The 16,826-nt window shown below is 41.3% G+C and overlaps 2 protein-coding genes across 3 annotated transcripts; both read left to right on the forward strand.

The window, feature by feature from the left end:
• Positions 1-1,032: 1,032 nt before the first annotated feature.
• LOC134871879 (RAC-beta serine/threonine-protein kinase-like) lies at positions 1,033-15,033 on the forward strand. 2 transcript variants are annotated; one of them, XR_010166748.1, is made up of 9 exons: positions 1,033-1,422; positions 1,570-1,698; positions 1,818-1,929; positions 2,123-2,273; positions 6,357-6,488; positions 12,390-12,576; positions 13,370-13,438; positions 13,547-13,669; positions 14,878-15,008. XR_010166748.1 is itself a non-coding variant. In XM_063894881.1 (9 exons), the coding sequence occupies exons 1-9, from the start codon at positions 1,377-1,379 to the stop codon at positions 15,016-15,018; spliced, it is 969 nt and encodes a 322-aa protein (XP_063750951.1). In that variant the 5' UTR covers positions 1,070-1,376; the 3' UTR covers positions 15,019-15,033. The 2 variants fall into 2 exon arrangements, 1 of the variants encoding a protein (XP_063750951.1); XM_063894881.1 differs by having other exon boundaries at positions 1,070-1,422; positions 12,390-12,455; positions 14,878-15,033.
• Positions 6,529-11,234, forward strand: LOC134871869 (protein FAM200A-like). The gene is made up of 2 exons (XM_063894852.1): positions 6,529-10,809; positions 10,948-11,234. Exon 1 carries the CDS (start codon positions 8,725-8,727, stop codon positions 10,804-10,806), a length of 2,082 nt encoding a protein of 693 aa, XP_063750922.1. The 5' UTR covers positions 6,529-8,724; the 3' UTR covers positions 10,807-10,809; positions 10,948-11,234.
• Positions 15,034-16,826: the final 1,793 nt, after the last annotated feature.

The raw sequence follows: 16,826 nt of genomic DNA on the forward strand, positions 1-16,826 counted from the left end.
AGATAACAAGGGACCCTGTTTTTTAAAATATATATATATATAGCTAACAACTATTTGACTAAAAGTAACGTAACACCGCTATTAGCAAGGCAAACCCAACATCAGTAACATACACAAGAACATAAATACCTAACATATGATGGTAGATCAGTCGTTCACTAATAACGCCACGGCACAAATAGCGTATGAAAAGCACAAGTGTGTCCTTTCTTCTCTAAAACACCAACTTAATCTGCTATATTAAGCGTTAACTCTAGGAAGCAAGGTGTTTTGTGTCTAGTATGAGATTAACGTAATGTATGCTAGCTAGGTGATCTGACATTCTGCTTTTTGTTCAGTTAATGGATGCATTTCATGTTTTAGTTTGAAAGTAAGGTTAATGTTGATTATTTGTCAACGATTGTTTAAGTTATAAACTTGCTTTATGTTCCCCAATGTATATAATATCGCCCTAACGGTGAGTTAACTGTTTACTGTTAGCATACAGCTAACAGCTGTCACTGTTAGCTTATTGCTAAAGAAGAGCTAACTGTGTTTTAAATGGTAGCTACAACACCGAGAAGGGCTGTAAATGGTCTTCGCTGATTCCGTTGGTGAGGCCAAACATGTAACTGTTTTTCTTATAGGCAAACCTCTCCATGATCTCAAATGAAGGCTTTGTTACTTAACTTAACGTTCTGTTACCAGTTCGCTAACATCAGACAGAAGCACTTTTTCCTCCAACGTGCTGTTCTCTTCGATGATCAGACCACACGCTAAGCTTGGAAATTATATATAAATGTAGTATAGCAGCATAGTGTTTGCAGAGTGGTTAATGTCCTTGCTTTCAATGACAGCTGAAATTACAGTTAAGGTTCTCATTGTTCGTCATATGTGTAGGACAGCAGTAATACGAGACGTTGTTAAATGTGCATAACAATGTGTTGTATTTATATTGAAACAAAATAAATGTGATCTGGAGCTTTCCATCAATAAGTCATGATTTGTAAATGAATAGTTTACGAGTGGTTGTGCTGTTATGCTTGTTTGTAGTAGGCTAACTGTTTAAGTCAGGGAGTGATCTGGGTGAAATTTACGAACATGATCACTATTATTGGATTGTTGGCTACACATCATCAACTTCCCAAGCAAACTTAGCAACTCGTCATAAACAGATGTCACATTATTTTGGCCATACTTTTCACAGAATGAAACATTCCATTATTATAATGAATTAATGTATGCATTTATTTTAGAACGTATTCGATGCTCGTATTATTTTTGTACAGGTGCTGTCCTGATTTGATAAGAACACCTGAGTCTTGAACGGAATAAGAATCCACTTATCCCCTCCCCGACCTCCTGTTCCTTACCCTCTCTGAAACACATCTCCCACCATGAATGAAGTTAATATAATCAGAGAGGGATGGCTTCACAAAAGAGGTAAGGCAGAAGAGAAACAGTAGATGTCATGCTCAATGGGTCTATCTGTATCTTAAATCTAGAACTATTAACAGTTGGAGTCATCTCAAAATGCCAGTTATGTTCCTATTGATAAGATGTAATAATTGCTTCCCATTTTTGACCCAGGTGAATATATCAAAACATGGAGGCCCAGGTACTTCATCCTAAAAAATGACGGTTCCTTCATTGGCCACAAAGAGAAGCCTGATCTTAACGACCAGACTTCACCACCCCTCAACAACTTCTCAGTTGCAGGTCAGTTCTCAAGATGGTAAAACATCCCTCAGAACGCCATCGCTAGTAGGCTCTTCTGAGTTCCAAACTGTTCTATCATCAGCAACTCCTGGTTGATATCCTCGTTGTGTTTTTCACAGAGTGTCAGTTAATGAAGACTGAAAGACCCCGGCCTAACACATTTGTAATCCGTTGCCTACAGTGGACCACTGTCATTGAACGCACCTTTCACGTGGACAGTAATGAGGAGAGGTAAGAACACGGTAAAATATCAAGCAATGTCAAGCAAGCTTTTTTTTACCAGACTTGTGAAAAACTATTGGTAAAACGTTTCAAGTGATTCATCAAATGGCATTCAGCGGCATCTGTGTGTGAAGCACTTTGCAATACTTGGTGTAGTTGTTTGATGTACTACCTGACAATATTTGGGATTTTTACCTGTCAGAGAGGAGTGGATGCGTGCAATCCAGTCGGTAGCAAATAGTCTCAAGATGCGAGAACAGGAGGAGGAGGAACCGATGGATCTGTTCGGCTCTCCCAGTGAATGCAGCCTGGAGGATATGGAGATGTCTCTGACCAAGAATGGCTCCAAAGTGGTGAGAGGATCAGATGTCGTGTTTTAAACATATTGAGCTGACATTTCAGATCCCTTTTTTACTCCCTTTTTATTACTTAGTAGTCCATCTCCAGACCTGTGTTCTGCCAACAGTTTTCGATAGGATTTAAATTCCTGAATTCCCTCAGTACTGTGCAGCTTGATAAGAAAAACAATTGATCCTTTGACTACCTCATTTTGTCTTTTTGCATGCATAATAGAAATACTTCTATGCTGTTCAAAAACCTGACCTAAGCTTCCTGAATTAGGTTTCTATCAGTCACTTCAAAACCCTTTTATAACAGATGTTTCCAACGTTTTATTTTTCAAGTTATTCATTTTTAATCACTTTTGTGATGACCTTTGAAGGCTTTGATGTCTGTTAATATGTTGGTTCTGTGGGAATTGTAGTCTTTTATCTTCAACCAGATACTACAGTTCACCACGATGTAGAAATAATATTCGACTGTCTATAACTTTAAATCTACTCACCTGTTTAATAAAGCTATGCCAAAATACACCCACTACTGTATAAGACGGCAAAAGGATATTAATGTTATGTTAAATCTGCAATAACAGACTTTTTGCCACTTAAGTGCATCTGATTTAAAGGTCCCCTATTATGCAAAATACACTTTTTAAAATACACATAAATATGTGTCCCTGGTGTGTAAGTAAACTCACAAAGTGTCAGAAAATACAACCCTCTCTCTTTTCCTCCTTACCCACATCTCTAAAAACGGGGGTACAAACGAGCTGATCCACATTTGCTGCTGATATGGCGTCATAACCGAAATGTGGGCTGGCTTTACATTGAACTCCTGGCAACGTCCCGCCCACGTGACACGTCCCAACGTATCGTCCCCCATATACAGTCGGCGAACTGAACCCCCTCGAGACTCGCGCAGCTCTGTCTGTCTGTCTGTCTGTCTGTCTGTCTGTCTGTCTGTCTGTCTGTCTGTCTGTCTGTCTGTGTCTGTGTCTGTGTCTGTGTCTGTGTCTGTGTCTGTGTGTGTGTGTGTGTGTGTGTGTTCTGCAGGACGGACTTAGAGTTGTTGTATATACAGTGGGGCAAAAAAGTATTTAGTCAGCCACCAATTGTGCAAGTTCTCCCATTTAAAAAGATGAGAGGCCTGTAATTTTCATCATAGGTAAACATCAACTATGAGAGACAGAATGAGAAAATAAAATCCAGAAAATCACATTGTAGGATTTTTAAAGAATTTATTTTCAAATTATTGTGGAAAGTAAGTATTTGGTCAATAACAAAAGTTCATCTCAATACTTTGTTATATACCCTTTGTTGGCAATGACAGAGGTCAAACGTTTTCTGTAAGTCTTCACAAGGTTTTCACACACTGTTGCTGGTATTTTGGCCCATTCCTCCATGCAGATCTCCTCTAAAGCAGTGATGTTTTGGGGCTGTCGCTGGGCAACACAGATTTTCAACTCCCTCCAAAGATTTTCTATGGGGTTGAGATCTGGAGACTGGCTCAGCCACTCCAGGACCTTGAAATGCTTCTTACGAAGCCACTCCTTCGTTGCCCTGGTGGTGTGTTTGGGATCATTGTCATGCTGAAAGACCCGCCACGCTTCATCTTCAGTGCCCTTGCTGATGGAAGGAGGTTTTCACTCAAAATCTCACGATACATGGCCCCATTCATTCTTTCCTTTACACGGAACAGTCATTCTGGTCCCTTTGCAGAAAAACAGCCCCAAAGCATGATGTTTTCACCCCCATGCTTCACAGTAGGTATGGTGTTCTTTGGATGCAACTCTGCATTCTTTCTCCTCCAAACACGACGAGTTGAGTTTTTAGCAAAAAGTTCTATTTTGGTTTCATCTGACCATATGACATTCTCCCAATCCTCTTCTGGGTCATCCAAATGCCCTCTAGCAAACTTCAGACGGGCCTGGACATGTACTGGCTTAAGCAGGGGGACACGTCTTGAACTGCAGGATTTAAGTCCCTGGCGGCGTAGTGTGTTACTGATGGTAGCCTCTGTTACTTTGGTCCCAGCTCTCTGCAGGTCATTCACTAGGTCCCCCCGTGTGGTTCTGGGATTTTTGCTCACCGTTCTTATGATCATTTTTGACCCCACGGGGTGAGATCTTTTGTGGAGCCCCAGATCGAGGGAGATTAGCAGTGGTCTTGTATGTCTTCCATTTTCTAATAATTGCTCCCACAGTTGATTTCTTCACACCAAGCTGCTTACCTATTGCAGATTCAGTTTTCCCAGCCTGATGCAGGTCTACAATTTTGTCTCTGGTCTCCTTTGACAGCTCTTTGGTCTTGGCCATAGTGGAGTTTGGAGTATGACTGTTTGAGGTTGTGGACAGGTGTCTTTTATACTGATAACGAGTTCAAAAAGGTGCCATTAATACAGGTAACGAGTGGAGGACAGAGGAGCCTCTTAAAGAAGAAGTTACAGGTCTGTGAGAGCCAGAAATCTTGCTTGTTTATAGGTGACCAAATACTTATTTTACCGAGGAATTTACCAATTCATTCATTAAAAATCCTACAATGTGATTTCCTGGATTTTTTTTCTCATTTTGTCTCTCATAGTTGAAGTATACCTATGATAAAAATTACAGGCCTCTCTCATCTTTTTAAATGGGAGAACTTGCACAATTGGTGGCTGACTAAATACTTTTTTGCCCCACTGTATAATACATAATGTCGCTGTTCTAGTGGTAAACACTGAGAAGTGTTTCAGAAATAATGCTGGATGTTGTTTGGAACATAATAGGGGCACAGCAGTATCTCTGTTAGAAACTTCTCTCTTTAGACAGAGAGCTGCATGAAGCTCCAAAGGGGCGTGGCCAGCAACAGCTAGTTCGTTTAAAGCTACAGTCACAGACTCAGCACTTCAGGAACAGGGCTGAAATAGAGGGGGATGAGGCATGCAATGGGGGATCTGTTTGGTATTTTGACCTCACAGACATGTTTGTATAGATATGGCCCTACAATATATTGTTCAAATATAGCACAATAGGAGACCTTTAAAAAGTACATGGCATTGACTTATCATATCCTTTTTAATTGAATATTTTAATGACTTAACAATGAACTGGAACTCGATGAAGCTGTAAAGCTGAGGGAGCTACAGTTTTAGTTTATATCTCTTTCTTGCTTTATCGCTACCTGGTGTTGAGGAAGATATTGCTCCAGGAGTTTCCATTACACCAGGGACACCTGTGAATTCTCACAATTTTCACATTTTAAATTTTTGTTATTATTATAGAACATTAAAGCCGCTTGAAGTTTATTTGTTCCACCATTGTTTTTAAAAAAATATATTTTGTTTATACAGATAAACATCAAACTCATTCAGACAACGACAATTCCGAAGCAGATTTCTGTAAAAGACTCATGAGATTCCGGGCTGCTTGTGAGCTTCAGAAATACTTCTTAAAGCTCTTGCATATTCCCCTTTGCACCAAATCAGTTGTTTTTAAGAGGCCCTTATTAAATTATCCATTGATGTTACTGGTCCAACATTTAATACTGTATTTGTATTCAAATTCACTTAAATACAACTTTATAAACCCAGAAAGGCAATTTCAATTTGGGCAAGTAAAAACAGACAGTCATTTCTAAGCAAGAGAGCTTTTAACTACGCGGACTGAAGGTGAGCAGGTGGAGGGGCCATCCACTGATTTTGACATTGTTAATTTTACTTATGTTCTGAACAAAGGGAGCTAAGAAGACAACAACAAGAAGTGGAATAGAGTTTTAACAGTACAACTCTGAGTAAGACTGGGAGCCAGCCAGTGACCCCCAGTAGACCCTATTCATTTGGTCAGTTTTTAATTCAGTAATCCAAATACGAAAGTGGTTTGTACTGAATAAGAAGAGTACATAATATAGTTAGAGAAACCTATTCAATATCAGTTGTAAAACAACAACAAACTAACAAGTGCAGGAAGAATGGTGTTTGGTCCTGAAGGGATCAGAATGACTCTGTTGTAGGATGTGTTTTCAAAGACTGTTTTATTTTAATTTCGCTGCACACATTTTCAGAAAATTATTTCATGTCCTTATTCTTAGTGAACTTTCTGACCGGCCATGTTCACATTTCAGACGATGAGTGATTTTGAGTACCTGAAGCTTCTTGGAAAGGGGACGTTTGGGAAGGTGATTCTGGTGAAAGAGAAGTCTACCGGTGTACATTATGCCATGAAAATACTGCGCAAAGAGGTCATCATTGCCAAGGTAAGGTGTGTGTGTGTGTGTGTGTGTGTGGCTATTATTTCAACTGCACCACAAAACTCATCATCCGTCCGCCATTCCATCCGAACCAACGTTTTTTGACCAATTTTCAAAACCGCACCTACCTGCCATCCGCCGGTTGCTTTCAGGTCTATGTATTTATTTTTTGCAAAAAGAAAGAAAGCCCCAATATAATAACACGTCATTCACATTATAGGCGAATTAACTCTATACACTAATTAACCGTCATGTCAGGGTAACATCCAGGACAAGCCTGTTCTGAAGACGTTCATTTTGACTGCATGGGAAGAGAGCGCGTCTTTTTTCAGGCAGACAGTGCAATTCATGTTATAACAGCAGGCCTAACAATCATACAAGAAACAAACTATGGAACCTCGATATTAAAGAAACGCCTACTCTATTTATTCCGAAATTCGCTTAAAGTCCACCGCACAACAGTGCAACGTGCATGTTCACATTTTTAATTGTCCATAACAACCCCAAAACTTGCCTGCTTGTCTTGCCTGCACATCTAATAAATGGGCAAAGTTTTCCAACTATTTTTCTTACCTTCTTTCTTTGCTGTGGATGTTATTGAGCTTGTAGAAGTTTAGCTATTGCGTTCCGAACATCTCACGCTGCCATTGCCCGTTGTAATTTCTAAGTCATATCACTCCATAATCTGTGTCTGTTTTAAATGCCTATTCCCCGAGTGGTAGGCTACAATGACTGGCTGTTTTAAAATATAACTAATATTGAAACAAAATAACCCAGGCAGTCTCATCAACGAGACGTTTAGGCCTCCTCCAAGCAGGGCGCAAAGCTTGCAGGTTTGCTACCTGGCCTACCAAGGCGCTGCAACGAGACACGAAATGGGAGATGAATCATCGGTCAACTTGCACTTTCTTATTGCACACTGGAGAGGAAAAAAATGCTGGTCTGTTTGTAGGCTACCATAGGATACTTATTTTAAACTTTTTGTTACCTTTAGTGTGTGTGTGTGTGGGTTGCTCAGTGAAACATCGGAAAACACCAATTCCGCAACAGCTGAACCTTTATTGATATCTTCAGCCATGACAAAATATCAGACAATGCCTATTTTATGTGCCAAAAGAAACAACAGGCAGGAACATTTGATTACAATAAATAACTAAATAGTCTAATATTGTAGGCATAGGCCTATAGCCTCCTATGTTTTGGCAAACAGATGAAATAAAAAGTAAATTAAAAAAAAAACGGCATAGACTACATGTGCGTCGTAAGCCTTAGGCTATTAATCACCCCCACAAACTTAAATTAGACAATGAAATATGCCATCCCTCTTTGCACAAACATAAATTCTGACCAGGATAAATTGCCTGTATCACAGATCACTCCAAGGAAATGTCAGCAACGTAGTAACTTAGTGGCCTAGGCAAATAGTTGGGGGAGGGGGAATCAAACGGACAAGTCTATGCCCCAAATAGGTCATGGACTTTAGATCACCCCATCAAACTGGAATTATAATGAAATATGCCATCACAGTCGCGACAAACGAATTCAGGCAAAATAGCCTTACATAGCCTTTCAGAGATCCGCGCTCTTGGCCTTAAGCGACGCGCCTCGGAACGTAAAAGCGCCCAAAACGCCAGCTATAAACGTAACCACCAAAATGATTCAGCTGACCGAACTCAGAAGCTTAGGTTAGACTTGGGCTTTTTTGGTGTAGCCTAGGTAACGTAGACTAATTGGTTTAATAGGTCTAACCTTAAGTCGAGTTAGAATTTATCTTAGCACTATGCGGGAATAAAATAGCATCTACAGTGCCAGGAGCGCCTGGCCTCTATAATGCGCCCTGCTGCACTGAAGGAGCGCTCGCTCGAAGCACTTGTTGCTGGAACGCATAGGATTCTCTTGGCAAGGTGCTGTAGTTGTGGGAATGACTGGCCTTGTTTCTCCCAAAAGGAAAGTAGATTTTCCTCTGCTGATCCGTCTATATGGAAGTTTGTAGAGGAATACTCCTTTACTTCAGGGGTTTTCAACCGGTGGTCCGCGGACCCCTGGTGGTCCGCGGCGGCATTGCATGTGGTCCGTGACAAGAGCCTATGTTGATCAGTTCACCATTGTTTTTTTTTAATATAAATTCGCTTTGATATTTCAACACATTTCCAGAATACCGTTACATATCGTGAAAAATATGTTTAAAATAATATAAAGGAAATTCAAGCTGACAGAATGTAGCCTTGCGCCTATCCAGTCTATGGTAGCCTGTGATTCGCTAATGGTAATGAGTTGCGTCGCTAACCTCACTTATTATTCATTACGTACAGTCTTGCGAGCAAAGTTGACACACATTTATAAGCATAGCCGACGAGAGTATTTTAAGATAGGTTGTAGTACAGCAAACATTTGTTACATATGTACTAGTCTAGCTATATATCTAGCACCAATGGATCGTTTTGTAGTGAGGAAAGTGCCAGAGGGACAGGCTGCCATGACAGAGGGTCAGGCTGCCACGACAGAGGGACAGGCCGCCACGATAGGGCAAGGACAGGCTTCCGAAGCGTCAACTTCGCAAAAAAGACGAAAAAGAAAATACAATGAGGAATATGTTAAATATGGATTCACAGTGACGACAGACAGAGCAGGAGAGGAGGTACCACTGTGTTTCGTATGTTCAACAATTCTCTGTAATGAAGCTATGAAGCCGTCGAAACTTACGCGGCATATGGAGACGCATCACGTCCACTTTAAGGCCAAACCCGTTGAGTACATGCAACAGATGTTGCGTGATTTCAAAGGACAGCAGGCTACCATGAGGAAGAGTGCAAAAATAAATGAAAACGCACTGAAAGCATCGTATCTGGTCGCTCTCAGGGTTGCAAAAAGTAAGAAGCCCCATACCATTGCAGAGCAGCTTATATTGCCAGCAGCCATAGATATGTGCAGAGCTATGGTAAGCGAAGAATGTGCCAACAAATTAAAAACTATTCCGTTGTCAGACAACACAATCGGAAGACGAATTGGGGAAATGGCAAATGATGTCAAAGACCAGCTGATGGCAAAACTTCAGACAGTTCTGTTTTCCCTTCAAATCGACGAGACGACAGATGTTACTAATGATGCGCAACTGTTAACATTTGTGCGATACGAGGACAGTGGCACTATGTGCGAGGAATTTCTTTTTTGCAAACCACTGCCCGGGCGAACTACCGGTGTAGAAATATTTAAAGCACTGGACGATTTTTTCACGGAGCACAATATCTCGTGGCAGAGGTGCGTTGCATTATGCAGCGATGGGGCCCGAGCCATGAGTGGCAGCAAGACTGGACTGTTTGCGCATGTAAGGAGGGTGGCTCCGGGGGTAATTTGGACACACTGCCTGATTCATAGAGAGGCTCTCGCCTCCAAAGATCTCAGTGTTGAGCTCAGTGGTGTGTTTGATGTCGTTGTCAAGACGGTCAACTTCATAAAACGAAACGCATTGAATACACGCCTGTTTTCATCCCTATGCCATGACTTGGGAAGTGAACACAGCTCTCTCCTTTATCATTCAGAGGTGCGTTGGCTGTCTCGCGGCGCTGTGCTCGCCCGTGTGTTTGAACTACGCGGAGCTATCTACGAGTTCTTGTGCGAGAAGCATTCTGATCTGGCTTCCAATTTCAACGATAGTTACTGGTTAACTAAGCTGGCGTACCTCACAGATGTTTTTGCAGAGCTGAACAAGTTGAACAGCTCCATGCAAGGGAGAGATGCAAACGTCATGCAGCTCTACGAGAAGCTCGACGCATTTGTGAAAAAAATGTCAAAGTGGATCGAACGAGTGGAGAGCAATAACTTGGCGATGTTTCCTTCAGTTGAGGAATACCCTGACAGCACTGACATCAACGACACTATATGTGAGCATTTGAGGAAGCTTGTGCGTCAATTCGCAAAGTACTTCACTGATTCGGAAGAGTGGCGCCGTGACAGCAAGTGGATCCTGCTCCCATTCAGTGACGATGCATCAGTAGGGTCAAGTCTGACGGCTGTGGAAGAGGATAAGCTGATTGAGATGTCCACAGACTCTGTCAGGAGGCATATGTACGACACACAGCCCCTTGTTAAATTCTGGATAAGTTGCCAGACAGAATTTCCACAGCTTGCTGCAAAAGCAATGAGGTGTCTTTTGCCCTTTCCAACCACATACCTGTGTGAGAGTGGTTTTTCTACACTGGCGTACTTAAAGAATAAGTACAGGGCTAGGCTTGATCCAGAGAATGACATGAGACTGTCTCTGTCTACCATTTCGCCACGAATAGACAGGCTGTGTGGACTTCACCACGCCCAGATATCACACTGACAGGTAGGCCTAATTCTCCCATGTTTTCACTGTTACGACCCTGGCGGGTTTAGGCCCCGCCCTGTGTTAATGGTAAGCCTGTTCTCTCTCCCTGCTTTTCTCAATCTCTCTCTGCTTTTCTCAATCTCTCTGTCTCTACAGCAGGTGATTGGTGACAGGTCTGTCCTGGCTGGGTTATAAAAGCCCTGACCAGCCAGCAGTTGAGGCTGCCTTGGTCTTCATTTGTTGGATTTTGGTTCTCCGGTGTTGTTGGATTTTTGTTCTCCGTTGTTGTTTTGTCACACACCTAGACTGACTTTGCATGACATTTTTAGTTACTTTTCCCAATACTGAATTGCACAACACTTTATTATTCTTTATTCTTTCTTTAAAATAATCTTTAATTTAATTTAATTTAATTAATAATCTACTTTTATTATTATAAAATCTGCGTGGCCTCTCTTTCATGTTTCATGCATTGAGCTATGCATGTAACACCAAATACACACGCGCACGCGCAGGCACATCAGTGGGCCGCGGATTGCTTTCTAGTCCGAATGGTGGTCCCTGGGACAAAACCAGTTGAAAACCCCTGCTTTACTTAATCCACAATTATAGGTGTATCCTCCTGCCAATCCGTGAAGTCAATCCTTTGCTTTTTCGATAGTGCACCATCAGCTATACCTACAAAGGAATATTACATTATTATAACTAATATATATATATAATACAATTATTATTATAACTAATATTGATCCCTGTCGATACATAGCCTAATATTTTAAACCTATAATGAAAAGCACACAATCAAGATAGCCTAATTAAACTTAATAGCCTAGGCAAAGTATCGACCCACTTTGCTCTTTCTTCTCCATCATGACTGAGACGGCCTTCCTCTGGTAGAAGTTCCCGAACTTGCTTAATCACTTCTCGTCTGTCCTCTTTTACCAGCATTTTCAGGGACTTAAATTTCGGGTGGAGAAAAGTGGCGATTTTATGAGTAGCATTAGGGCACATCTCACCAAGCAGGGCATACGCGCGAGAGCGGAGACTTTTCATGTAAGGTGGGTCTCCAAACTTGGGCTCACAGTGTTTTTTGAGCTTGAAAAACCAAAGCAACACCATGTGAATGGTTGGGTAATGTTCCCCTTCAAGCTCACTGATTGCTAACTTGAAAAGAGTGAGTAAGTCGATCAAGTGTGTGAGTTGATCCTGGTGGATGCCAGCAAGGCGATGTTCTTGGTCTCTGTTCTCTATTGGGTGGATGGGTGGGCTGGCCCTGGTTACCCTGGAAAATTGGGCGCATGGGAAGGCTTGTTGGACATATTGGAATGAACTTACATGTCCAAGAAGGCTTCACATTGTTGTCTGCATTGACAACAATGGATTTGAGCACCCAAACAACATGGCAAGCCTCTTATGATGCCATGCTGGGGTTTGCTGGTTAGTAGCAGAACAAAATAAGGGACTACTACTGTGTTTACTATCTAATTTCCTGTACCCAAGTTTCTTTTAATATTTGGGCACTCTCCCCTTTACATAAATCTTAACCTTTCCGAAATGTGTGTTTTCAGAATTCCTGACAGTAATGTTTTGGTTTGCAGGATGAAGTGGCACATACAGTTACAGAAAGCAGGGTGTTACAAAACACACGACACCCCTTCCTCACGGTAAGGACCTTCAGGATCACATATGACACAATGAATAAAGCATGTAAAGGCACTGCTTTCTCAGAAAGGGCAGCCAGCACTCACTTGAGATGTTCTTCCTCATCAGCCCAATTGTCCTCAGGTCAGTCTGAAATCTCTCGCCGAGAAACATGTCTCACCATAGTTCTAATTTGTATGACTACTGTATGGTTCTAAGTCAGTGTCTTTTAGCCACATTAGCAGCGCATTGAAGCAATACTATTGTAGTAGTATTGGTGGGTTCAAAACTTAAATCAAGACTATAATAGTTTATTTCTATTCTATGCATGTATTGCCATGACATCTGTTTTAGAGACTAATGTTCCCACAGGAGAATTGTAATAACTTTGATCCTTTCATACAGCACCATTATCAGGTTAAAACCAGAAAAACCCATTGCATTAGCCTCAGCTTTGATTTCAGGGGTGATAATTTTACCTAAAAAACATAGGTCTGTTTTTGTCATTTTAATATTTAACCTTTAAGTCACTGCACCTATGCCCAGGGTCCAAATTCACTTTTTGTTCTGTCTGCCGATGACTGGAAAATTATAAAAAAGAATCTGCTGCACTTATATGACACTTTCCTATTTTACCATGATCTTCTGTTTGTTTTTTCATGCCACCACATACTTTCAGACTCTCTTTGCGGTTAACACAAAATTCTCCTCTGTGGACCCGACCAGTACCACTGGTAATAGAGCGCAGAATAAACCTAGTAATCACAAACCTAGTAATCACAAACCTAGCAACAGTTGACAGAGTGGGTTACTCTTAGAATTTTGACACATGGCAGCCTGCGATTGGGCACTGGCTGCATTAGTTTGATTCACCTTTGTAGATTTTTAATTGCTTTCAATTCAGAAATTCACCATCACCAATCATTTGTGTCCGCAGACACTGAAGTATGCCTTCCAAACTCACGATCGACTTTGTTTTGTTATGGAATATGCCAACGGAGGAGAGGTGAGACTTCACATGGAGATATAATGTCACTTGATGTCACAGCGTGCCGTGCTTATTGAAACAGAACTTCTCTACAAGGTGTTTCCCTCCATGCTCTCATTGTTTCAGCTCTTCTTCCACCTGTCCCGGGAGAGAGTGTTCACAGAAGACCGGGCGCGCTTCTACGGTGCTGAGATTGTGTCGGCACTCGAGTACCTCCATTCACGTGATGTTGTTTATCGTGATCTAAAGGTAAATACTCCGTCAGTTCTAGAATATACAGTATTTATGTATGGTTTTATCATGATAATGTGATGAAGGATTCTCATTTTAGATGTTACTAGGAAAGTCAAGACAATTTAGCTTTTAGTAAAAAAAGAATTGAAGAACTTTGAAATGTTAAACTGCAGTTGCAGTGTATTTTTATTTTTTGCATACATCAATCCATGTTGATTATAAATTTAAAATAATCCAGAAACCTTTATTCCATAATCGTCTTGTGGGTTGGCAATAAAAATGTTTTCTTATATATTTTTTTCTTGAAATGGCATGAATCCATTTAGAAATGTGTCTCTGGAAGATGGAAAGAGCATTTCCTGCTGAAGGGAAATGGTATTTTTTAATTTCAAGTCTGAGTGTTATGTCCGTTGCACATTGTATGGGCAGATTTTGTCAATGTGCGGCAATATAATTTGTGGTGCTCCTTTGTTACCTCATATGTAGTTGAATAATAACTCTAAAGAATGAATCTATAGTCTGGGTGAATACTCGATTCTGATTGGCTACAGGGTATCCATCAATTCCTGATAAAGTTATTTTTTCATTTACAAGTAGTTTTTGTTAAAAAACGGTTAACCCTATGACATTAATGCACTGACTGTGCGAAAAGAAGTAACCATGATAACACCTACAGTCGAAATTTTTCAACCACCATTGCACATTAGCTTTAATGGCAAAATAAACAATTTTTCAGCTGTTAGCAATAAATAAATTACACAAGAACTGTTGATGTAGTTCAATGAAACTAATAATACAAGGGTGTTTATTCAAATTCAACACAAAATGCTACTTCTTAATTGCGCTACTTTTATAAAACCTAATGTGCGATGGTAGAATCATTTCGATTGCAACTGTATGTTAAAATATATCTTAAATGAGTAACCATAGCAACACGTGGTTACAATTTGTCGTAACACGTTAAGAAAGGGTGTAACATTCCAAAAAGATTGTGGTATAATATGATTTCAGCGCAGTATACCCTGTGTAACTGAAAACTACCGCATTATTAGCCATGTTTCTGATTTTGTTTTACATTGGCGCGTGGTTCAACAGGTGGCACTGATTTTGAATCGACTCAGTTAAGATGTATCAAAATATGATGAATTGTAAGCCCAGAATCTTTCATTATACATGTTCATATCATTTAGATCTGATGTGTGTGTCATTGTACTCCCTGTCAGCTGGAGAATCTGATGCTGGATAAAGACGGCCATGTAAAAATCACTGATTTTGGCCTTTGTAAGGAGGGCATTACCCCTGATGCTACCATGAAAACCTTCTGTGGTACTCCTGAATATCTGGCTCCTGAGGTAAGGTTCTGACATGTTCAACATGTGCCTCCCATGTAGTCGACCTCTACACAAGCAGTCCCATTCTGTGACGGAGTTGGTATCTTCACTACATGAATTGTATTAACTACCACAATTAGTTTATGAGCATATGCTGCAAATATAATTACTAGGGCTGGGCAACGAGTAAAAGTTTAAATCATGATTAATCTCATGATTTCCCTGATTAATCACGATTAATCGTATTTGTACGCAAAATTTAATTAATGAATTCAAAAGTACCGTATTTTCCGGACTACAAGGCGCACCTGAATATTAGCCGCACAAGCTAAAATTAGGGGAAAATCCTGTTTTGTTCATACATTAGCCGCACCGGACTAAAAGCTGCAGGTGTTTTAATGTTTAATTACCATATGTAAGAGAATATGCACAAAGGGGATTGTCAGGAAAGAGATGGCTGTTTGGGAACACATCCCTTTTATTAACATTTTGAAAAACAAGTTAACGGTACATATTTGCATAACTTTTTACATATATGTACAAGTACCGGTAATTACAAGTACGAAACATGTACTGTGCTGTATATATGTATATGTATATGTGTGTGTATATATATATATATATATATATATATATATACGTCTATCAGGCCGATGACGGTCGTGTCGTCAGCAAACTTGATGATGTTGTTAGAGCTGTGTGTGGCCACACAGTTGTGCGTGAACAGGGAGTAGAGGAGAGGGCTGAGCACACAACCCTGAGGGGCTCCGGTGTTGAGGGTCAAGGTGGAAGATGTGATGTTCCCCATCCGCACTGCCTGGGATCTGCCCGTCAGGAAGTTCAGGATCCAGTCACAGAGGGCGCTGTTGAGCCCGAGGTCCCTGAGCTGAATGATGAGCTTGGAGGGCACAATGGTGTTGAATGCTGAACTGTAGTCAATGAACAGCATTCTCACATAAGTGTTCCTCCGGTCCAGGTGGGAGAGGGCAGTGTGGAGGGTGAGGGAGATGGCATCATCCGTGGACCTGTTTGCTCTGTAGGCAAAATGCAGGGGGTCCAGTGAGTCAGGGAGGGAGGAGATGATAAAAGTTTTGACTAACCGCCCAAAGCACTTCATGATGATGAGGTGAGTGCAACTGGGCGGTAGTCATTGAGGCAGATGGGTTTTGTCTTTTTGGGGACAGGGACAATGGTGGACTCTTTAAAACATGTGGGGACTACAGACTGGAGCAGTGACCTATTGAAAATGTCTGTGAACACATCTGCCAGCTGAACTGCACACACCTTGAGAGCACGGCCAGGGATGCCATCAGGTCCAGGAGCCCTGTGTGTGTTGATCCTTTTCAGAGATCTACACACATCTGCACTGGTTAAAACCAGTGAGCAGGGATCCTGGGCCTTCTGTGCCTCCACAGCCAGGGGCGTCTCAAAGCGTGCATAAAATGTGTTCAGTTCATCTGGGAGAGATGCAGACACTTCCTCAGCACAACTCGTTGTCCTTTTGTAGTCTGTTATTGTTTTTAGTCCAGACCACATGTTTCTGGCGTTGGAGCCCTTGTAGTTCGACTCCACCTTGTCCCTGTATTGTCTTTTCGCACTGCTAATAGCTCTCCGGAGTGCATACCTGGAATTCCTGTACTCATCCAAATCACCGCCGCTGTGCGCGATGGCCCGTGCTTTAAGTTTAGCTCGGACCTCGCTGTTTATCCAGGGCTTCTCATTTGGGAATGTCCGTACAGTAATCCGCAGCACGACGTCATCGATGCATTTGCCGATGTAGCACATAACCGCGTCAGTGTGTGTGTTTATCTCGTCCTCCTCAAACCCCACCACTCCATCCG

This window comes from Eleginops maclovinus, chromosome 11, assembly GCF_036324505.1.
Source record: "Eleginops maclovinus isolate JMC-PN-2008 ecotype Puerto Natales chromosome 11, JC_Emac_rtc_rv5, whole genome shotgun sequence".
Taxonomy (NCBI): domain Eukaryota; kingdom Metazoa; phylum Chordata; class Actinopteri; order Perciformes; family Eleginopidae; genus Eleginops; species Eleginops maclovinus.

Coding starts and splice junctions, on each gene's coding strand:
- LOC134871879 (XM_063894881.1), top strand. CDS start 1,377: ATGAATGAAGTTAATATAATCAGAGAGGGATGGCTTCACAAAAGAG. Junction 12,456..13,369: donor CACGACACCCCTTCCTCACG/GTAAGGACCTTC, acceptor TTGTGTCCGCAG/ACACTGAAGTATGCCTTCCA. Junction 13,670..14,877: donor TTGTTTATCGTGATCTAAAG/GTAAATACTCCG, acceptor ACTCCCTGTCAG/CTGGAGAATCTGATGCTGGA.
- LOC134871869 (XM_063894852.1), top strand. CDS start 8,725: ATGGTAGCCTGTGATTCGCTAATGGTAATGAGTTGCGTCGCTAACCTC.